This window comes from Mytilus edulis, chromosome 5 (genome assembly GCF_963676685.1).
Source record: "Mytilus edulis chromosome 5, xbMytEdul2.2, whole genome shotgun sequence".
Lineage (NCBI taxonomy): Eukaryota > Metazoa > Mollusca > Bivalvia > Mytilida > Mytilidae > Mytilus > Mytilus edulis.
The window spans coordinates 32566762-32590176 of NC_092348.1; the positions used below are offsets into that span (position 1 = coordinate 32566762).

Sequence of the window (23415 nt, forward strand, 5' to 3'; positions counted from 1 at the left end):
TAATGCTGTGCTTGTACTGTCCTATTATAAATATTAGTGCTTAGATAATTTTATCATACATTGTAGACCTGGTGGCTTGCTACATACATTGTAAAACCATCTAAAAGATGGAAACATTATATTCTTTTTTTATATTTACATATGTACCATTAAAAATAAACAAATGTTAAATTAAAATGCTTCAATAAAATTTTAAGGACAACCCTGCCTTTTGTAGAAGAATCAGTTTTCCTACTATACTTTGACAAGGTACCTACTTTAATGGACTGATCTTGACTAAGGTGATCATGGGACTCTGTTTTTATACGTTTAGCTGGAGGACCTTCATCTGTACTTGGATCTGAAAAAGTATAACATAGCAACATCATATACATTTTGTATTTGTTGAATATGGGGATAGTCTTTGCAACTAATGTAGAAGATATTAATACTTCAATCTGTAGACTAACACACTAACACATCAAAACGGAGTTTATAGGTTTCATGATTAATCACAATTCCAGGCCTTACATATAATCTGACAGTCAGGATATTGAATTTTCCTAAATATTTTTATGAAAGGCTGATTTCCCAGCTAGTAATTATAATCATAGAATGTTTTGAATTTCATAAAGCATTTGTAAAGACTGAACTTTGTGTATACTGTATACCTACCATTGATAATCAAACCAGAATCATCACTAAAACTCTGTGGAAGTACAGACAAGGTATTAATAGGAAGAGTTTGTACATTTAGCCCAGTTTGATCAGAGTTCATGTCATCATTGGTATCCGACATCTTTGAGGTACAGCTGCCTCTAAAAAAGTTACAATGCATGTGTCATGTATAAAAATTAACATAAAATAATGAATATAATTAAAGATCAAGAAAAATTAATTACCATTCTACTTGAAATGTTAGTTCACTACTGACATGATTGACTGATTTATTTTAACCTAGCCTAAAATCTTCTCTCACAAAATAAGAGAAGGGCAACTTTCAAAATGAATCGTTTATGTCTGATTTCTTTAATTATCAATAAAGAAACATCAACTTGGTAAAAATTGAAAATTTCTAATGACAGAAGCGACTGAAAGCAAGTATCATAAACAGGGCGACTTATTTTCGCTTTTGGGGGTCGGGGAAAGCAACTTCTTCGCCCACGACGCCTGGTACATGTAGCGTGAGCCCTGGGCAAGAGACATTTTCATTGATAAAAAGAAGAAATTGTTTTACTTTTTTCTATTTTTAACCAAAAAACTATTCAATAGTGAGCATATACATATACCTTAGCAAAAGCCAAAAGCCTTAAAGGTAAAATTGAGAATGGAAATGGGGAATGTGTCAAAGAGACAACAACCCGACCAAATAAAAAACAACAGCAGAGGGTCACCAACAGGTCTTCAATGTAGCGAGAAATTCCCGCACCCGGAGGCGTCCCTCAGCTGGCCCCTAAACAAATATATACTAGTCCAGTGATAATGAACGCCATACTAATTTCCAAATTGTACACAAGAAACTAAAATTAAAATAATACAAGACTAACAAAGGCCAGAGGCTCCTGACTTGGGACAGGCGCAAAAATTTTAAAATACAATTGACCACCACAAACATGTCCGCAGTGTCTTTAACATGTTAATCTATTTTTTTTCAATTTCGGTTCATGATGCATGCGTCAGGCCTTTTTAGAGAATTTGCTCCTCCCAGTTGAAAGAATGGCCATGTTTGATATTGATGCTCTGAGGTAATGGTAGCAGCAACACCTGCAGTGTATCCCAAACTGATTGACCAACAACATTTTAGAGAAAAAAGAATGTGTCCATACTACAGGAATGCCCCACTCACACTTTTATTTTCTATGTTCAGTGGACTGTAAAATCTGGGTCAAAACTCTAATTTGACATTAATATTACAAAGATCATATCATAAGGATCATGTGAACTAAGTTTAAAATCGACTGGACTTTCAACTTTATTAAATACTAGCTTGACAAAAAACTTTAATCTGAAGCGGGACAGACGAACAAACAAACAAACGGAAACATAGACCAGTAAACATAATGCCCCTCTTCTAACAAACGTGGGGCATAAATATCATTTGGTCGGACGGAAATATTAAGATTTATCATATGATTTAAAAAATATTTATAATATAGAATAAGTCATATCCTAGTCTCATGGGTTGTCAAGCTATTAAGAATGCATTGTTCCATTGAAAAAGCATGCATACTAGGGATTCATGTGATCTGACCATATTTCTTTTTTTGTCAGACAAATCCTAAACCAGATACTGTAAGCCTATGGCTCACAGTGTTTGTGTTGTCTGTTGATGGATTAGCATAGTCTGAGATTACTCTGACTGTCCACTGGCTGTTTTGCCAGACAAGCTAGGGCCATGGGACCACAGCCCCAGTTTGTCTGGCAAAACAGCTGTTGGACATCAAGAGTAATCTCGGACTATTGGAGGTCAGAGTAATCTCCACTAGGATCTAGCAATGCATACATTTAGCTTAACAATTTAACATGTACTTTTTGCTTCTCAGGGCCTCTGTCAGATAATAGCTACTATCAATAAACTGATAATATTGCCATGGATTTGGTTGGTGCACCCACAGAAACCTTTAACACCCCTCCCCCTAAATTTATTTATAATGAGAGTATTCAGAAACTATATTCTTCTCCCCCTCCCAAAACTTATTTTATGTCCTCAATATTCACTTCTTCGATTAAAATTCAGTTTTTAATCTTCATTCATGAACCTAAAAAATATTTTTTTATTTCAATACATTGCAATTATTACAGGCAGATATACATTCACTGTTCGCCCTACTTTCACTTTCGCCTTTGGACAGCTTGTTTCTGCTGCAAACTGCTATTGTGATGTTCAAGCGAAATGTTTGTATTTTCTCGAGGTCGTATACCTTGAAAGTATGTCCATGTCATACAGCGTCCCATCTTTTGGTTACTGTTTTGGTTCAGTAAAGTGAAAGTAGCCCTCACCCATGGGTTTGCTTATTTTGGCGCTTTTTCTCAAAAAATACCTTGAAATCCCGTCTGTATCTCGGGAAAACGGTAATGGCGTCCTCGACGGTATCTTGCGAGAGGAAGAATGCAGATAAGGCGCGTGCGCAAACTTCCAATTTGAAGATTCACCTGAGTTGTTTGGTATACAAATTATTAAGTTCAATATGATTAAGGTAAAGTTAATTTAATATGTGCATAATCATTGATTTTTAAAATTCGTTAGATATCATTGATATCTACTTTTGAATTAGACACTAAAATATGCCCAAACTGACAATCATTGTTGTTTGTCCAAAAAGGGGGTGTGTCTGACAAATAGAACTTCCGGAAGACCAGACGATTTTTTTCTTAGCAGGTGCCCGTGGTGCTTGATTGGTTAAGTGGATGCAACTTTGAAAAGACGATGTTATTTAACTGAGGCCTTGATGTTGTGTATACTATTGTAAATGAAAGCTATGACAAAATTCGAACTAATTCACTATCTGTTGTCAATCCTAATATGGTTAATTTATTTTGATTATCATTTTGTAAATGCATCGTCTGCATTTGAGCAGAATGTGGATACCAAAAAAACTTTCATATATGGACCAGGGCTTGATAAAAAAATAACATTACCTGTTAGATATTTTTATATCCAACCAGTGGACATCAATAATCTTAAGTGAGTAATTTGTTCATTTCTAGTACAAATGTAGTATGATCATTATTTTCTTCAAATAATATACTGTGAACATTTTTATTTATATCCACCCAGAATTTACAACTGCTGTCACATTACAAGAATCATCCCCAAAGTTACATTATTTGACATCAATTTGTCATTTTTTTTTTTGAATTTGGAATCTTGAAACAAGCTTAAATTTAAGGCACTCTGTGTATGGACCCCTCCCCCTTTAATTATTTTGGCAAACTTTTTAATGCAATGATTTCTGCATGTTTCATTCCTAGTTTTATCAAAGACATATACATTTAGTATACATGTTTCTGGTTTTATTCTTCTATTTAACAAATCTTGCTTATAATGTTATACAAAAACACAAATACACTATTGTAAATCGATGTTTTTATTATTGTGAATAATGTGACAGGGTTGTAATCGCAAGAATTTAAACTCACATTTTGAAATTTTTTATATAAATTAAACATGATTTTTCTCAATATCACAAACATTTTATTTTAATTCGCATTTTAGTCTAAATTGACAAAATCGCAATAATAAATGCACGCAATAATTTTTGAATTTACAGTATATTTTCAACTGTTTATATGTAGACAGTATAGTATTAAACAATGTTGTTTTCTTATATTATATGTCTCTAATTTATGTCTAATCTTACGTACTTGCATGTAATGTCATGAAAGCTCTTTATAGGGCCCTTTAATTGAAAATAAAATATTCTTATTCTTATTCTTCTTATTGTAGAGGATGGCAGATATACTACATGTATTAAACACTATACTATTACTTTCAGAAATTATGAGAAAAAGTTGCCATTTATAGTTTCCCAACATGTATAGCTTGACACTGAAAAATTGCTTTGAAATAAAAACTTGTGCTAATTGAAACAATTGTAAATATGTTCATCAAAATCATGGAAAGGGTTATTAATCTATTTCCTTCCACTATCATTGACTACCTAGAAGATAGAACTCTGTTCAAAGTGAAATTTAATCAATCAGAAGAGACTGGACTACTCACTAGCCAATGCATCCCCAAAATGTTAAATGCATACCATTTAAGAAACAATACTATACTAAAACCTGTAAAAGATGATGAATAGCAAATGAAATTTCGAGAAAAAAAATTAAAAAAATTTTAAACTAATTTGCCCACTGGAATGACTGAGGTAAAAATTTGTTGAAACAAGTTTGGACATAATTTAGTTTCAGTATGCTGTTGACAATAATCTAATTCAAATTCAAATTAAATATCTGCATTGGTTTGTTTTTATGTTTGGTCCTTGTGTGAGGTAATCAAGCATTACATTATGAACATGATGTGTTTCACTGCAAACATTTGTTTACATGTTGATCAGATTGATACTGCTCTTTGTCATCAATTTTTAATTTTTTAATGGCTTGACAAAACTTCCACAAAGAACTATTTTATCTGTTTCTTTGTATGTCAATGTATAATGATACTACTATTGACACATGCACACAATCTACATGCTTCTATAAATGTTTGTTAATTGAAGATATTAATTCATAAAATGATAAGAAAAGACAAGAAATAAAGCATGAGTGAGTTATATAGTCATGATAGTAGCTTTAAGCAATATTGGTCATAAAAACAAGTTTTTTGATTTATAAATGACCATTAGATATTGATAATATCAAAGAGAATGACCTGTTAGGTGGCAAAAGATACTGTATTAGAAGTTTTATTTCTAGACTGTAAGAAAAATATTTTTAAATAAATGGTCTAAAATATTTGCAAATGATAGCATTACTGAATGAATTAACTGTTTACAGAACAAATTACAAAAAATAATTAAGTAAAATTGATTTAAATGTTTGTGAATTTCGTTGATTCAAAATTTTCTATTACCCACCAATGTAATTGCTTTAAATGTTTTTAAGCATTGAAGTCATTTGCAAAATACTTTTGAAATATATTATGAAAAAGTTATCTACAAGTACAAAACATTATTTGCAGTATGAATTTAACATCGTATATATATATAGTTTATAAAAAAGACATGAGAAGCAAACAATGACTGAAATCATTAGGATTTCTGCGAATACTATACATACACATGTGTGAGGTCTAAGAGAAAAAGTGGTGCACTTTTGTGATTCACTACATTTTTTTTATTTTCCTTTGATTTAAGGGGGCTCCTGGGTATGAATCAAATTTTTTTTCTAATATAGGATTTTGCTATATTTTTTTATAAATGAACTTTATCATATACTTAAAAGAAAAATGAAATAAAAAAATGGGGTCACCGTTCATTTAAGCTCACAATCTGCCTCCGGAAGAAGCATACATTTTTGTTAATGTCCTTTTTTTCTGTTGAACTAATAGGAGAAATAGAGGTAATATCGAAATAAAAAAATAACCTAATTACAGAAATCGCTTAAATTTTACAATTATTTAGTTTATGTACAGCTTATATGAAAACAATAATAAAAAATATAGGTCACCGATGAGTTAAAACAGATATTTCAAATTTAATGCAAAAAAATGGAATTTTTGCACCAAAGGGAGATAGTTTGGAGCTTTTTCAATGATATAAACATTTTAAAAGTCATCTGGGGCCAAACCAAATCGATTTTTTGGGGTGATTTTTTTACCATATCATAAAGTAATAACTAATAGTGTAATAAGTAAAATTTGTAATGAAAAAATAAAGGTTCAATTTTTTCTGAAATTTTTGTACCCACGAGCCACCTTAAAGCTGGACTTGTTACATTATTTATTGTCAATGGGTGTTCTTAAACATGTTAAAGTTGAGATTCATTTCAAAATATCTAATCTGATTTTTGCTATTGAAATGCAAAAAGTTTAAATGGTTAATCCTCTTTATCCATTCCAAATAAGTTTAAATAATATAGAACATTACAAATGTATTGGTCACAAATTTACCATTGAAACTCAAAGAAAATCGTTTTAATATTTAAGTATAAAAGTATTTGCCAAAAACAAAGACAAGATACGTGTTCATGGTGTATGCAGAATGATTTTCGAATATTAGGTGAGACCAAAATATTCAGAATTTCAAACAACTTGAAGTCCATAATGTCATTCCAATTCTTAGTACAACATGAACAAGTTCAATTTAAAGTCCAGGAGTAGTATTACTTAGCAGGTCATTAAAGGCAATAACACTTCCAATACTATCAATTAAATTGCTAAGATACTTAAATCTTTCTATACCTAGCATGCCTAATATAAAATCTATGCTTTAATATTAGCTAGATAAGCTGTACACGTATATAATGAGGCTTTATTGAATCCTGATCATTTGTCATTAGTTACGGATGCCGATTTCTAGACACACCCTTCATTCAATGGAACTTTAATAACCTTCACTCATCCCAAACATAAACCTAAAATAATTCAGACACATCCTATCAACTTTGGATAAATATTTTGTAAAAAATGTGATGCATCATTCCTCTTATTGTATATTTATATATAATAGGTTTTCAGAAACACCCTGCATTATTGAGGATTGATATAATAGTTCTGATCCTGTTCATTTGAATAATAATGGATGTCATCACAAATATCATCTATACTTCCTTTCTAGACCATTTTCTTTTTTGTTGGTGAAAGATCATATGATATTTAGCAAATTGTTTTCTTTATATGAATGATCAGATTGTTTTATTTTCATTTTTTATTTTGGAGTGTCATGATATGGAAGTCCTTTTATAAAAAAAAAAAATTGAAATTGTTTGAAGTTGCCTACCTACCTGCCTAAAAATATAAAAAAGCAGCCTATCCAAAAAAAATTGTTTTAATTTTTTTCCAAAGATTTTACCCTTCTATTTAATTCATGTATGTTGTTATCTTGCCTTTAACATGTAACTAATATTGTTTGCAAAAAATCAACCACAAAAAAATCCCCACCTACCCAACCCTATACGGCATAGTTCGGCAACATCAAACAAGGAATACATGTATGTTAAGGGTGGCCTAGTATGAGTTTACCACTAGAACAAATATAACAAAATTTGTTCCTCACTGAATAAAGGATATAGAATATTTGTTTCAACAGGAACAGATATTATGTCATTGTTTATAACAAAAATTTCAGGAGATTAATTTTTGATACTAAGGTGGAACAAATATTTGTTGACAGGAGAAGACATCTTAAGTATGTTTTACTTGTGTATCATCTATTGAGTAAATAAAGTATATTTAACTAATGTTCAGTATTTAATATACAAGATATAGTTAGCCATTTAAGTACTACATGTAGTTATATTTAACAAACTTGCAGTAGTGGCAATTGGATGGCGAAAGTATAATGATCAATGTCTATTTATTGTCATTTCAAATTGATGTGACTTTTACATAGACAGGTTATATACATCATTGTACATGAACCTATTAGGCCTATGATTATTTATGATCATTGTTTATAACCATACCAAAACTAATATTGGATTTAAGTGAGGATAAGAGATTTACTATCTTGAGTATATTTTTTCTTAAATATATTTTTTTTTCTCAATTATTTAAGTTTTACAATTAAGACATTACTCTTTTGGTAAGAAAGAAGTCAACCATTTTAAATAACCTGAATTCACTGTTGTTTTTAGACTGAAAAATTTTGAGGATATGTCAGTCCTGATTTAGAAAGACTGAATTAGTAAGAAAAGTTCTCATTTGCATTTTACAAAGTTCTATAAAACTAGATACATTTATATAATTATACAATTTTCAATTGAATTAGATCTGATGCAAATTGTCCAATTATAATAGGGTGGGTTTTTTTTCGTGGCAGTTAAACTGAGTGAGTTAAACCAGCATTTGATTTGCAAGGTATAATTATACAACTGAGCATTATATTCAAATCTTGCTTATTTTTCTCTGCCACAGTATTACAAGGTCCCTTGGAGACAAAGCATTTGATGTGACAGTAACTCAAGCCAATGGAAACCGTGCTCGTGTGTGGGTACAGTTACTGGATCCCCAGGATGGCAGCTACATTGTACGTTATAGGCTGTACGAGTCTTACTCCGATATCATCATTAATGTCCAGTACAAGGAACAAAATGTGGCCAAATCACCTTATAAACTCTCAGGTTTGTTATAACTTATTTATTTGAACAATTTATTTTTCAAATGTGTATAAAAGTTCCATCTTTCACACTTGTCAAACACTCATATAAAATCTTAAAATCTGGAATGAGGGACCATTTTGTTTATAGAGAGACTTGTATATTGCTATATGGAGGGAGGGATATGTGATCCTGTTCATTCACTGTGTTCACTGTGTTCTTTCATTATAATTAGCTGTTGAGATGCACTCGTTTATGAAAGAGTTTTAATTGTGTTTTTTTTATCACAATTGAAGATAAGAATCTCTATTTGATTCTTTGATTAGATATTATATTGATATTAAAAGGAATGACCATTTACAATTACTATTTATTTTTCAACTGAAGCATTGTTTTAAAATCAATATTGGAGGTTTTGTGGCCATGTGGTCTCAGAAGTTCATTTTCAGCCTGAGAACACTGAGGTTGTAAGTAGCAAGGTGCATTCAACTGCAATCTTAATTGAATATGGTTACCATTTTTTTTTACTGCTGAAGGTTTACAAGTGGTTCACTCCAGGTAATTCTGGTTCCTCCTTTGATAATAAGTGGCTGAATCAATTCAATAATTGCTCAGGCCAAAATAAAAAATATGCTTGTTTCCCCTCCCCCCACCCGGGTCAAATATAAGACCCCTGATCAAAAAATCGAAATTATTTTTATTCCAGAAAATAATTTATTCCATTTTTGAACATTGGTAGAAGCTTTGTTTAGGGATGTACCATAGCTGAAATGTAAACATATAAGTTCCTCCTGAGCAAATTTTATTGCTTTCAATATCTGAATTTTTATGCAGGACTGTTGATCAGATCAAAAGTCAAGATTGACCCCTGGCAAGAAAGTTTATAAACAGATAAAATGTTTTATAATGAGATATGAATATTGTATACAAAGATCAACAGCAGGACTTTTAATGTTTGGTCATGAATATTATAAGCAACCCCAATCTTTTTTTCCCCATGTTTATGTATATATCAATTTTATGTTAAAAATCTTTATAGTTTATAGCTGGCCTTTTTTGATAAATTTTTCAAATCATGATCACAGTACACTTTGCATGCTACATTAAACTTGTCACTGATCATCAAACATGTATTATTTAACAGTTGACCTGTTTCCATAACATTTTGTAATTTCCGTTTTAAAAAAACTATTAATATCATGAAATAGAAATTTATTTGAATTTTAAATCTATTTGTTGATATCTGATAGTCATAGAAACAAATTTATTGTGTTATTTTATGAATAAAGTAACACCAATTATGTTAATTTATAATTCAAGGGATATAGCCATAGAAATATAAAGCAAATTCCACTTAAAATAATATATCATTTCAGTTTTCTTTTTCATTAACCATGCAATTTAGTTGTTTATTTAATTCTTTCAAAGATTGAAAATTGTTAATCTGATAAGCAACTCTTTTTTTTATTCAAAATTCATATTTTAAAAAATTGAGAAGTGCAAATGTATCCAAGTATACCATGTAAACAGCCGAAAGATGCATTCTTTTCCAGGCAATAATAACTGAAGCAAAAATTAAGTAACTTCAATTGATTTTTATGTATAAAACAAATGTGTTATGCAACTATTTTAATATTTGTTTACATGCAATTTAACTTTAGGCAATTGCAGTATATCATTTCTGTTTTTCATTGAAAAACAAATGAGTGACGAATATAAACATATGGCCTTGTATCTGCAGGGCTTGACATTAAGATGAAAGTCTCTCCTTCATTGACCTATATCCATAAAACATATAAAACAAATACTACTTTATTTTTATTCAAAAGTGTTTTTTATAGTACATGTTGAATGCAAGTTAATGTTGGTCTTTTACTCACAATGGAAAGCTTGATTGGTTTAGTAGAGTATTTCACCAATGTCAAAAAATAACAATTGATCCGTCTCTTAACCAAAACAAATGAAAACTTAAAAATTATACTGATAATTTTAAAAATACCAATTTGTTTTCTTTTTTATTTTAACAGATTAAACTAAATACCAAATTAAATTAAAAAAAAAATTGACTTTTCATTTCTAGGTATGGTATATCATGAGAAATGTAACTGTCCAGTCAATAGAATTGATAAGTGGTTTGAAGTGATGGGTTGTCCAGAAACCTACCATCAGATAGACGAGGACCTGTCCATATTTGACAATGTTGATTTAGAAAAGGTTGCAGCTGAAGCTGTATCTAGGTTCAGTAACAGGGGAATGCACAGTCTTAGTCACTACAGAATCATTAATAATAAGGTTTGTACAAAAATAACATGATGTGTATCATTCCCCTCCCCTTCCCCAAGGGGATGTGCACTCATAGTCACTTCAAAACAATTAGTAATAAATTGGTCGGTGTCTCATATTTTCTACTCCCCTTTCATTAGACAATATAATTCATAGATATTTACACTTTTAGTCACTATATGACAGTACAGAATGCAGTGGTACATCTCATCTTACCCTTCCCTTCCACCTGGAAACTGTATTCAGGGAGATGCATTCTTTAAGTCATTACAGAATAATTAATAAAGTAATACCTTTCAGTTTCATCTCTCTTCATTATACCAGTGTTCAGGAGAATTTATAGTCTTAAACAATACAGAATAATGGATAAAAGTAAGAATACAAGGTTACTTGTCTAATGTATCCTTTCCTCCAACTTATCATAAATACATGGAAATTATTAAAAATCTTCAAATTTAAGAAAAAGATTGATTTATTGATTTTTGGTGTTTTAACGCCACTTGTAAGCACCGCATTTAGGCTATTTCTTGGCAGCCAGTTTTTATTGGTGGAGGAAGTCGGAGTGGCATGAGAAAACCACTGACCTTCGCTAGGAAAACTGACAATCCTAGTCAATGAGGATTAAAGTTGAGTGCACCCGCACGAGCGGGGTTTAAACTCACAACCTCAGTGTTGACTGGCTAGTGATTACAGTAGTAACTTCTTAGACTACTCGGCCACCGAGGCCCCCTTAAGAAAAAGAAAAAGCAACAGAGTCCTTGTCTGTCAATAAAAATATGGCAAATTTAGCATGATTTTAAAATTGAAAAAATCCATCTTCATTAAGAAAATTATATGCTATATCAAGAAATTTTAATATTGAGAATAACTCTGTTGAACAAACAAACAAAAAAACATTTTTTAGTGGTATGCTACAAGTTTAGTCCAATAGCTCTAACATGTTAGAACAATGTTTTTATATTATCAATGAAGTGATTTCATTCCAACTATGTAGGATAGTCATACAATCTTAGAAACACATGCTGATACAGAAAGCCTAAAAGCAAACAAATTTTTCACTTTTCCTGTTTACTTACAAATGGTTTATCAGCCCATACATCATATACATCATTTTGTATATCTAGGCCCTGTAGATATGTTGTTTTCAGACCTTTTAATTGAGATACAGCATATGTGATTAAAAATGAAATTATTGTTTATATTATCTTTATTGCCTTTGAAGTACATATTTACTTATGTCCGGGTGAAATGATTATCATGTTTTGATAAATAATTCATGTGTATTTGGTATTTTGACATGTTTATGTATTATAAATTCTTCAATATTTCACTTATAAATAGAAATCATGTGCATATGAAAGAGGATATTTAGAAAATATAACTAATGTTTTTCTTCTCTTTTTTAATTATTACATGTACTGATATTAGATATGAGTTTTGACAACGTCATATTTTGTCATATTGAGATTTCATCATATACAATAAAAGTGAATTTTCTTAGGCTATGCATTAAAATAAGTCTCTGCAATCCTTCTATTTCTCAATTTCTTTAAATGACATCTCAATAACTATATTTCTTGACTGCCTTCAATACCGAATTGACCTATCTACTTTAACTCATTCAAAAAGCTATATGGTTATCATTTTACATCTCCCATTCCTCGAAAAGTTTTATATTTTGATTTGTTTGTGTAAAATATTGTTAATTTGATATTTTAACGTTTAAAATCTTCTTTTGAACAGATATATAGGAAGACGTATGGAGAACATGTCGGATTCAAGATGTTTAGTGATTCTGTTTTATTATCCTTGACTCGTAAGGTAAGTTAATTTATTGTTGTCACCTTCCCTTGATTATAACCTAAGATTTTATACCCTTTCTACAATGGTAGGCGGCAGTATTATTTCCAGTTTGTGCTTCTGTCCACTTGTTGATTGGTCCATTCTTCTGTTCCACCAAAAATGTAAAGTTGGGGTTTAGGTGTCTATATAAAATGTCAAAACTTTTAATTTTATAAAAACTTCTATTTTAGTCAATAAAAGTGCAGGAACTATTTTATTTTATTTATATGTTTTGAGGTGTTAATTTATCTCTGACACTTGTTTTCCAATGTAATTGGAAAGACAAGATATGTTGTATTATTTCGTGACATGCAAGAATGATCAAAACAAAATAAATTAGGCTGCTGTAGCTGAAACGGAAACTCTTTCCTAACTGTGAGTTCTAACCAGTCCCTATCACCAATTCCATGAAAAGTCATTGCTAGATGTCAACCAAGCTGTGCCTAAAAAACTAACAAGTGTGATGCCTCAACATACAAGAAATTCAAACAAATCAATTTATGTTTTAGGTTATGTTACCAGATGTTGAATTCTTTGTGAATCTAGGAGATTGGCCGTTAGAGAAGAAAGACAAGAAAGATAACCCACTGCCAATATTCTCATGGTGTGGGTCAGATCTCACCAGAGATATTGTTATGCCCACTTACGACATCACAGAGGCCACTATTGAAATGATGTCAAGGTAGGTTTAAATATAAAAAAGAAGATGTGTATGATTACAATGAGACAACTCTACACAAGAGACCAAATACAAAGAAATTAACAACTATAGGTCACTGTACAGCCTTCAACAATGAGAAAAGCCCATACCGCACAGTCAGCTATAAAAGGCCTTGAAATGACAAATGTAAAACAATTCACATGAGGAAACTAACAGTCTAATATGTGTACAGAAAATTAAAGAAAAACAAATATGTAACACATCAACAAGTCAAAAGTTTAACAACTATCCTCATTTATTGGGGAATATCCCCAATGAGATGTGTTGACTTGAATTTTGAAATTCTTTATCTTTTAAACTGCACACCTCAAAACAGGCATTCAAGTGGGTTAAAATTGTATTTAAGCACATATATACTCATTTGACTTCCAAAAAATACTGTTATAAATATTAATTCAAAATGTCTTAAATTTTGAAAAGGAAAATTGATATTTAGATGACAAGGAGTATTAAAGAACTTGTTTGCCTTTGAAGTGTATGCAGTCAAGGCCAGGTGTTCTAGGTGGGAAAAATACAATTTAATACCATTAAATAAGCATAACTTTATTGCAATTTATGTACCCTATAGCTATTTTATATTTATACTTAAGTTAAAAAAAACTTATGTATCATTCAATTACATATCAATATATATGGAATCTCTGCATTGGTATTGGCCTTTTAACAACATGATTTTACCATTTTTCTATTATAAGGTACTATCTATTTTTTTAAAAATTTATTCAATACTTTTTCAGAAAATATATTAATTTGATAAATGCATATTTTTTCAATTTTCAGTTCAAGTTTAACATACAACAGCTGTGTAGAAAATCTTATAAAAATATGTGACATGTACATAGATTTTAATGATTTAAATGAGCAAACAATTTCTTGAATATCTTCAGATTTATTTCCTATTAAATGTTAAAATGGATATCATATATTTCATGTCTCATTCAAATATTAATCAATAAGTACATTATATAATTTTTCAGTGTAATTTGAAATTGTAGAACTTTTTAAAGACTTATAAATTTGATAATTTGAAAAAAATTAATTTTAAATTTAAATTGATTGCACATTATTATGCTAATGTTAAAAGGTATAGATTTCATGTTTCATTCAAATTGTAATCAATAAGTACCTTATAAGTATTTAAATGTAATTGGTCTTGGTAGAACTTTATAAAAACTTATATATGGGGAAAAAGAAAAACAATTAAATTAAATTGATTGCACAGTAATAATATGCTACTGTTTAAGGGATATGATAAATTTCATGTTTTATTCAAAAAGTAATCAATGAGAACATAATATAATTTGTCATGTTAGAACTTCATGAAAACTTATATATGCCTGATGTTTGGCTATGCAACTGGCTGCATCAAATTCTGACCAAGTTTAAGAGAATTTCATATCACTTTGATTTTCTTTTATATAAAAGGATGCAATATGTTAGAAACATTGACTTGGCATGTATTCATAAAACTTGTTAAGTCATATGGATGTTAAATACTTTAGTAGTTAAATCATTAAAGCTCAGGGGCGGATTTACAGGGTTTTTCAAGGGGCCCAGACCCCTTTTTGAGAAAAAAAATTTGGTTGATTATATAGGGAATCACTGAAGCATGACTGGAGCGGGCTCCCTCTTATGAAAATTTCTGGATCCGCCACTGATGCTACTTTATATTCTAGTTGTTTTTGGTTTTTTTAAAGTGAAGTAAACCTAAAATTAGCATTTGATTAAAAAAAACTACTTTTATAACTTATTCTAATAAAGGGAGACTATCCAATTCAAAACCATAACACAAATTTTCAGGAAACCAAATATATAACCAAAAAGGTCTGAGATTAATTGTAAATATAAGAAAAATAGGAAAGAATAATAAGAAAAGATTAAATCATTGACATTGTTTAGTGTTATCTTCTTTTGCAGATTTGCTGTTTGTATGTAATCTTGTTTTTCTTATTTGTATTGGACAGTCCTCTGTATACTGATCTGTCTTACTGGATTGATATCTTCTCTTTGTTTACAATGACTAAAACTTATGGTAAATGTGTCTGATATGTAACATCCTAGCTTATACATTGTTTTAACTTGTAACTAAAGTTATTCATTTCACTATTTCAGAGTTTCTCTAGATGTTTTCTCGGTTCAAGGTAATACAGGACCACAGTGGGAGAACAAGACATCCAAAGCATTCTGGAGAGGTAGAGACAGTCGCCAAGAAAGACTTGACCTAGTTGAGTTGTCAAGGGAACGACCTGAACTCATTGATGCAGCATTAACACACATGTTTTTCTTCCCTAAAGATCCTGAAAAATATGGGGAACTTGTCAAAACTATTTCTTTCTTTGAATTTTTTAAGGTATGAGGTACCGGTACTTAATGTTTATGGTAATAGTTTTTAATGAAAAAGTAAGGTACATGTTAATAAGTCAGCAACCTAAGGACACAAAAAATCTACATGGAAAACAGTCTTCTATAGTCTAGAATATTTGCAATTACATTTAACTTTGCCCTGTCAAGTTTACTACTTGAAATTTCTGTAAAAGTTTTTATTTTTTAAGGTAGGAACTTTGAAATTTGTCTTATTCCTTGATAAATTTGTTTGGGTGCATCAAAAATTAAGAAAATAATTTTAAACTCATTTCTGTTGACACTGAAGAATTTACATTGAATTAATTGTTTAAGCTAATAGATAAAAAATACTGAATTCTCATTACTTACTAATTTTAGTTTTAAATGATTCTGATATCAAGGTTCTTTTTTTCAGTATAAATATCAAATTAATATGGATGGTACAGTGGCAGCTTACAGATTCCCGTATCTACTGGCTGGAGATGCTGTCGTCTTTAAACATGAATCAGAATACTACGAACATTTTTATCATGATCTTCAACCATATGTCCATTATATTCCATATAAAAAAGATCTAAGTGACTTAGTCAAACAGATAGAGTGGGCAAAGAGTCATGAGGAGGAGGTAAGATCTATGTGACTTAGTCAAACAGATAGAGTGGGCAAAGAGTCATGAAGAGGAAGTAAGATCTAAGTGACTTAGTCAAACAGATAGAGCGGGCAAAGAGTCATGAAGAGGACATAAGATTTAGGTGACTTAGTCAAACAGATAGAGTGGGCAAAGAGTCATGAAGAAAAGGTAAGATATAAGTGACTTAGTCAAACAGATAGTGTGAACAAAGAGTCATGAAGAGGTAAGATCTAAGTGACTTAGTCAAACAGAGTGGACAGAGTCATGAAGAGGAGGTAAGATCTAAGTGACTTAGTCAAACAGATAGAGTGGGCAAAGAGTCATGAAGAGGAGGTAAGATTTATGTGACTTAGTCATACAGATAGAGTGGGCAAAGAGTCATAAAGAGGAGGTAAGATTTATGTGACTTAGTCAAACAGATAGAGTGGGCAAAGAGTCCTGAAGAGGAGGTAAGATCTAAGTGACTTAGTCAAACAGATAAAGTAGGCAAAGAGTCATGAAGAGGGGGGAAAGATTTATGTGACTTAGTCAAACAGATAGAGTGGACAAAGAGTCATGAAGAGGAGGTAAAATAATGAAATATATTGTTTTGTATACTGACATTTTATGCTAACATTTTGGGTCTCAGAGAAAAAAAATGCAGTTCTTTATTTGTTCCTGTATGTCTGGTAGATAACCCCTTTTTGCTTCAGTACTGCAATAATTTAAGAAACTTTAAAAAAAAAGTATACATGTATATGACAAAATGTTTAAGGTTGAAATATCTTTAGCAATCTACTTAATTATGTGAATAATATTGATGCTTTGTCTACTCTGTAATAACTAAAGGACACTCTGATTAAGTAGAAAGTTTAAATTAACTTTATAATTTTACAGGTTTTAAAGATTGTCAGCAATGCTAGATCATTTGTGAGAGAAAACTTGTTACCAAAAGATATATATTGTTACCATGCAAAAGTGTTCAATGTAAGTTTACTATTGTCTATTTAAGTAAAATCATAAGGAAGATAGATGTAATATTTACTATCCAATCATCATTGGATATATAAAATAACAAACCATTTTCATGTAAAATTTGTAGTCTAAGTGGAGACAACTCTTTATTTTAAACTAGAGATTTAAACTTTATTTTCAGAAATTTGTAATATGTACATGTACTTTTTCTTGGTACAAAACTTTGAAGAAAATCTGCAATGTTTCCATTTAACCCTTTGACTCAAACTTTAACTGGTGAATTTAAAAGAAAAAACTGATTTGTGGCTTTCTTTCTTACATATTTTTTGTTCTGGAATATCAAAATTATATCTATACATAAACTTGAGCTTAATGATATTTTGAGTGAATTCTATGTTCAATTTGACATTTTTGTAGAAGTTTTGTCCCTTAAATAGTAAAAAAAAAAAAAAGGGGGGGTCTATTACGGACACATTATATTTATCTATATAAGAAGTAATGAACTTTATCAAGAATAAGAATAGTTTTCTATTCTTATTGAGCCTAAAAGAGTGCATTGACAAGCTATCCTAAATCATTTTATAATGGTATACACTGAGATTTTTTTTGTATATGTAAAATGAAGAAGCTAAATGTACATTTATATTAAGTAAAAAATAACATGACAAAAGAAATGTAAACTGTAAATATAGTTCTATGACAAAAACAAATCCCACCTCAAACGAAGAATAATTAGTGAGATTAATTAACACTGCAATGTAAATCAAGTAGCTAGCTGATACACTTTTCAGAAAGCTATGCTAAAGGTTCATCTGGTTTTGTGGGATTGCCGATTTTTTGTAAGCGTGACATGTGAAAGTCAAATTATTGTGTCGTGAAAACGGGAAATGAGGTCTAGCGGGACCCAGGAAATGACAAAAAAATGAGAATTGCTCACGTACATACTGTAAGCGGGATATGGGAATCTAACAAAACAGTAAGCGTGATCTGGGATCGGAACCCCCCAAATGAGACCCCCGTTAAAGCCTATGAGCTGATATTTATTTCCTTATTACTGGTATGTGTTTCTCATTGTCTTGGGAAAAGTTAAAAGTTAAGTATATATGTGAATAATTTTATGAAATAAAACTTGTTGATTTTGGAATAGGATATCCATTTGTATGTTTCATTGTAAATACAGTTTTACTAAGATAGATAGAACTATATATTTTTTCTTCATATTAATACCTGATGTGTTTTTTTTTACAGAAATTTTCAAAATTATTAAGATACAAACCCAAATTACCCAATTCTAGCTGGGAGTTAGTGGAACAGCCTACAGACAATGATGCAAAGTGTGACTGTAAAAGGTCAACAAAGTCAAAGGTAACAAGTTAGGGTTAATATTGTCTGATCAAATAATGATTATATTGTAACTAATAAGATGTTTATAAATGGAGTATAAGTAAGAAGATATGGTATGAATGCAAATCAAACAACTCTCCATCCAATTCACAATGCATAAAAAGTTAACAATTATAGGTCAAAGTATGTGTCTTTAAACATTTTTTGTTAAACACTGAGACTTTGCTCACACTAAACAACAAGCGATAAAGGGCCCCAAAATGACTAGTGTAAAACTATTAAAAACACGAAATCTAATGTTCTAATTTATATTAAAGACCAGAAGCAACACCATTGTACCACACCAACATACGACAACTCTTTTACAATACCAAGACAACTATTTAAGTTGACAGTTTTTTTTGTTATTGTCCTCATTGCATGTATACAATAAAACCAACTAAATGGCTTTATATTTGAATTTTGTTCTTTTAATTTTAGACAAAGGAGAAAAAAGATGAATTGTGACACCATTGTAAGTTTCCATGACTACACAATAATCATCTGATGAGGGACCAATCATGATTAGAAGGAGGCTAATTGGCATGTTAGACAGATTGACCTAAATGTGCTGATGTTACGAACAATTTAAAATAATGTGCAATATTGAAATATTCAGGAGATATCTTATTGACTATACTATAGATTCATGACTGTAGATTCATGACTGTCATTATTCATAAGAGAATATTTAATTTTGATTTTGGCCCATCTCTCCATGACTTCATTATTGACCATTACTTTCATATTGTACATTTGAAATAGGTATTATTGAAAAGGTTTTTTTTTGTTACATTAACTTCATATTATGCTAATATAATTTTGTTTCAATACCGAACCATATTTAGTTGGGTTTTTTTTTCATAATTTTTTTTCTACTGAAATCTTTCCATTTGTTGTTTGAAAAACATCAATAATCATAACAAACCACATTTATAAAAGTTTAGTGCTTGGTGCTTTTATTGTGGTGGCATTAGTATAACTAGTGACCTTTATCAAGGGTGTAGTCTTGATTTTGAAAAATTATATAAATTATATATTGTTATATGATTCCCTTTTTATCTAGTCGCATGTTTTTAGTGTAGGTTACCATAGACGTCACATATGTATTATATTACTCAATGTAGTGGTTCAAATTAGTGTGGTTTTGAAGTCCATGACCTATCTATTCTGGGAGAGGACTTTTATTTTTGAATTAATACAAATTTTTAAGGACTGGTCATTCTTTACACTGATGATTTATTCTGGTCTTTTTTTTTTAATTCAAATGGTCCTGGACCTTTTCACTACTGCAAATTTGAACCCCTGCTGTTGCACTGCAATATATTTTAATTTATATTGGTAATACTCGGCTCTAGTTTTTGTTGGGTACCTCATTTAGTTGTCTACAAAATTTAATATTAGTGATATTATATGTACATGTATTGGAAGATAACTTTTATATGCTTCATTATACACATCTTATTTAAAGCTTTTCTGTTCTTATTCACAGAGAAAAATTTTAAAAGGTAAAGAAGTTCAATCAAATCAACTATTTTGGTTGGTTAGCTATAGTTCAGCTTCTACTCTTCACATGGGACCAAAATTGTTACGTAGGGGTCCATTTGTTTAGAATGGAGTTTAAGTTTTCCCCTGCTTATACTGTACTCGTTACATATAAGTAGTGAAAAAAAAACTTTCATTAAAAAGTTCCATCATAAATCTTCTCATAAAGAACTTGTTAAAATTATAATGTTTACATTAATTTTCATAGGTGCTATATAGTTACATATGTATATAATCTAGTCAGTACATGAATGAATAGTCATATTATTTAAATAGTTTAGAAAATGTTATAGTGTTAATGTTGAGAAAAGAAAAGAAGTAGTAAGGAAATACACTGTATTGGTTATGCTTTTTACACAATTTAAATTACTTTAAAGCAACCATTATAAGATAATCATATATTTCATTTTCTCTCATTGACATTCATTCATATTATATTCTTACTGTAAATTCAGAAATGATTGCAATGTTTTAATTCTTGCGAAAAATGTGACAGGGTTATCATCGCAGTAATTTAAACTTTTTTGGGGTTTTTTTTATATGATTTAAACAGGATTTTTCTCAATACCGCCAAAAATAAAAATGCATTTTATTCTAAAATGACAAAATCACAATAATTAAATGCACACAATTATTTCTGAATTTACAGTACTTTATATGCTCTGTCAAAATGTAAACCTTCAATGTTTAAGCCTTACACGGGTATGTAACACATAGATAGAGTCTGAAGATCAGACTTTAAAAAATGACCGTACAGTCATAGCCTTTGCTAATGTTTATAAACAAAATAAGAATTGATCCATAATTGGAACAAAACAAAAACCTTGTCAATGATGATGGACCATGATATTTTTTGTGTGATAAGCTTGTATAAGCTGGAAATTTATTATTTTTATTGTATATGTAACTCTACATGTTCAACAGTCTTGAACTATTTTAATATTAATTAGTATTATGATGTGGAGTCCAAAAAGGCGAAACTTATCCTCTATGATTTTAGATGACTTGTTATTTAGTTTAAATTTATCAATTTAAGTCATTATAAACTTATTTAAACCGCTTTTATTTAATTTGATTTTGTCAATTTCAGTTATTATAAATTGTCGAAAAATATGTTGTTTGTCAGAAAAGTATATTATTTATAGGATGTCTTCCATTATCTGCTACCGTTCTATTTTGATGTGTTTGCTTCCATATAAAATATCCGTCCTTTACTTATAATTATAGTCAGAAATCCATTCAGAGTAATGAGTTTCTGTCATTGTTTTTTTTTTGTCTTCCAAAATATTTGTATATGAAATTCAACACAGATGAGTATGTTTCAATTCTTTACTAGTCTTTTTGTTCTTACTTATTGCCATTGTATACCATGATAATAGACAATTCATTTATTGTTTTATTTTCAAGATAATATATGTACTGTATTTTGAATATAAAAAATAAAAACTTACATTGTGTTTCTATGTTATCACTTGACAGCATTATAATTTTTGCCCCACTGACCATAGTTAGGATTACCCTAAAGAAATCATGTGTCTTTCTATCATATTGGGTAAAAAACATGGCACTTGCTTTGTATTATACAGGTTATACATATTTACTAAAAATTTCAATGTTATTTTATAAAATTGAGAATGGAAACTGGGAATGTGTCAAAGAGACACAAAACTGACTGATGAGCAGAAAACTGCCAATGGCCACAAATGGATATTCAACACAGCAAGAAAATCCCACACCAGAAGGCAGGCTTCAAATGGCCTCTTAACAAAAATGTGTACTAGTACAGTAAAAAATGAAGGTCATAAAACAAAAACTACAAATTAACCAAAATTAAACAATTATTCTGACAGTAAAGACCACTTTCAAGTTTATCCGTCACTGGAAAAAACTTGTCAATTATGCGCGCCTTGTGACGTCATTTACCAGATAGAGGAGATCGCCTGTATCCCTGCACTATTAAGGCTCATGAAGCATCTGAGTGATCATCATTTTGCAGGATAAACTAGAATTAAAGTTTGCTTTTGTAAGTACTTAATCACAGTTCCCTTATCACAGTAGTGTTGATTGTCAATTATGAGAATTTAATTTGCCAGATAATTTGTGTAATATAGCATATTATAGTTTTCAAACCACAAGCTCAACATTGGAACGGAAGTTAGAATGCCCCTAAACGCACAAATGATGTTCACTAAAACCAGAGTTTTTGACCGAAATCTATCAAACTGGAAAGTTGTCTATGCATGGTTATACATAGTCCCCTACTGATTAAAATGCTTACTTGATCTGTAACTGCCATGGTGTAAACAATATATAACAAATATCAAGTCAATAACTACAAGCATTACAAAAAATAGTAGAGAAAACTGATTATTTAAGGGATTCTTTAAGTCCAAGGACCATAACTCTGCACAACATTATCAGACCGGAATAAAATTGGTACTTGATCTGTAACATGTCATGAAAAAAATACACCAAATAACACATAAATATCTTCAAGCATGAAGTAAAAAAATGTGGAAAACTGATTTGCTGGACAAACAAACAGAGAGACTGGACAAACAGACAGGACAGTGATGACAGACAGACATGGTCTACAGGGTTTTTGTCACACCAATGAGTAATGTTCAGACAGACAGACAGACAGACAGACAGACAGACAGACAGACAGACAGACAGACAGACAGACAGACAGACAGACAGACAGACAGACAGACAGACAGACAGACAGACAGACAGACAGACAGACAGACAGACAGACAGACAGACAGACAGACAGACAGACAGACAGACAGACAGACAGACAGACAGACAGACAGACAGACAGACAGACAGACAGACAGACAGACAGACAGACAGACAGACAGACAGACAGACAGACAGACAGACAGACAGACAGACAGACAGACAGACAGACAGACAGACAGACAGACAGACAGACAGACAGACAGATGGTCTACAGGGTTTTTGTCACACC

The 23415-nt window shown here is 30.6% G+C and overlaps 2 protein-coding genes across 4 annotated transcripts in view; one reads left to right on the top strand and one right to left on the bottom strand.

The window, feature by feature from the left end:
- Positions 1-3092, bottom strand: part of LOC139523476 (protein BANP-like) — an 18311-nt gene extending 15219 nt beyond the window's left edge. Inside the window, exons 1-3 of one of the 2 annotated variants that reach the window (XR_011664625.1) lie at positions 2901-3092; positions 655-797; positions 258-340 (exon numbers count right to left, since the gene is read on the bottom strand). Coding sequence is in view for 1 of the 2 variants with exons in the window: in XM_071317538.1 (XP_071173639.1) it covers positions 258-340; positions 655-797; positions 2901-2917 (243 nt within the window). In the remaining variant the exon portion in view is untranslated. The remainder of the gene's footprint in view (positions 1-257; positions 341-654; positions 798-2900) is intronic. The other variant, XM_071317538.1, reaches the window with a different exon arrangement.
- LOC139523475 (protein O-glucosyltransferase 2-like) lies at positions 2957-21898 on the top strand. 2 transcript variants are annotated; one of them, XM_071317537.1, is made up of 10 exons: positions 2957-3176; positions 8558-8763; positions 10820-11031; positions 12766-12843; positions 13374-13546; positions 15698-15935; positions 16344-16553; positions 17436-17525; positions 18762-18878; positions 19338-21898. In XM_071317537.1, the coding sequence occupies exons 3-10, from the start codon at positions 10822-10824 to the stop codon at positions 19362-19364; spliced, it is 1143 nt and encodes a 380-aa protein (XP_071173638.1). In that variant the 5' UTR covers positions 2957-3176; positions 8558-8763; positions 10820-10821; the 3' UTR covers positions 19365-21898. The 2 variants fall into 2 exon arrangements, with proteins under 2 accessions (XP_071173638.1, XP_071173637.1); XM_071317536.1 differs by having other exon boundaries at positions 3104-3664.
- The last annotated feature ends 1517 nt before the right edge of the window (positions 21899-23415 follow it).

Excerpts from the sequence above, each read along its gene's own strand:
- LOC139523475 (XM_071317536.1), top strand. The coding sequence starts at position 3,450 with ATGAAAGCTATGACAAAATTCGAACTAATTCACTATCTGTTGTCAATC. Across the intron at positions 11,032-12,765 it reads ACAGAATCATTAATAATAAG|ATATATAGGAAGACGTATGG; the intron begins GTTTGTACAAAA and ends TCTTTTGAACAG. Across the intron at positions 13,547-15,697 it reads ACTATTGAAATGATGTCAAG|AGTTTCTCTAGATGTTTTCT; the intron begins GTAGGTTTAAAT and ends TCACTATTTCAG.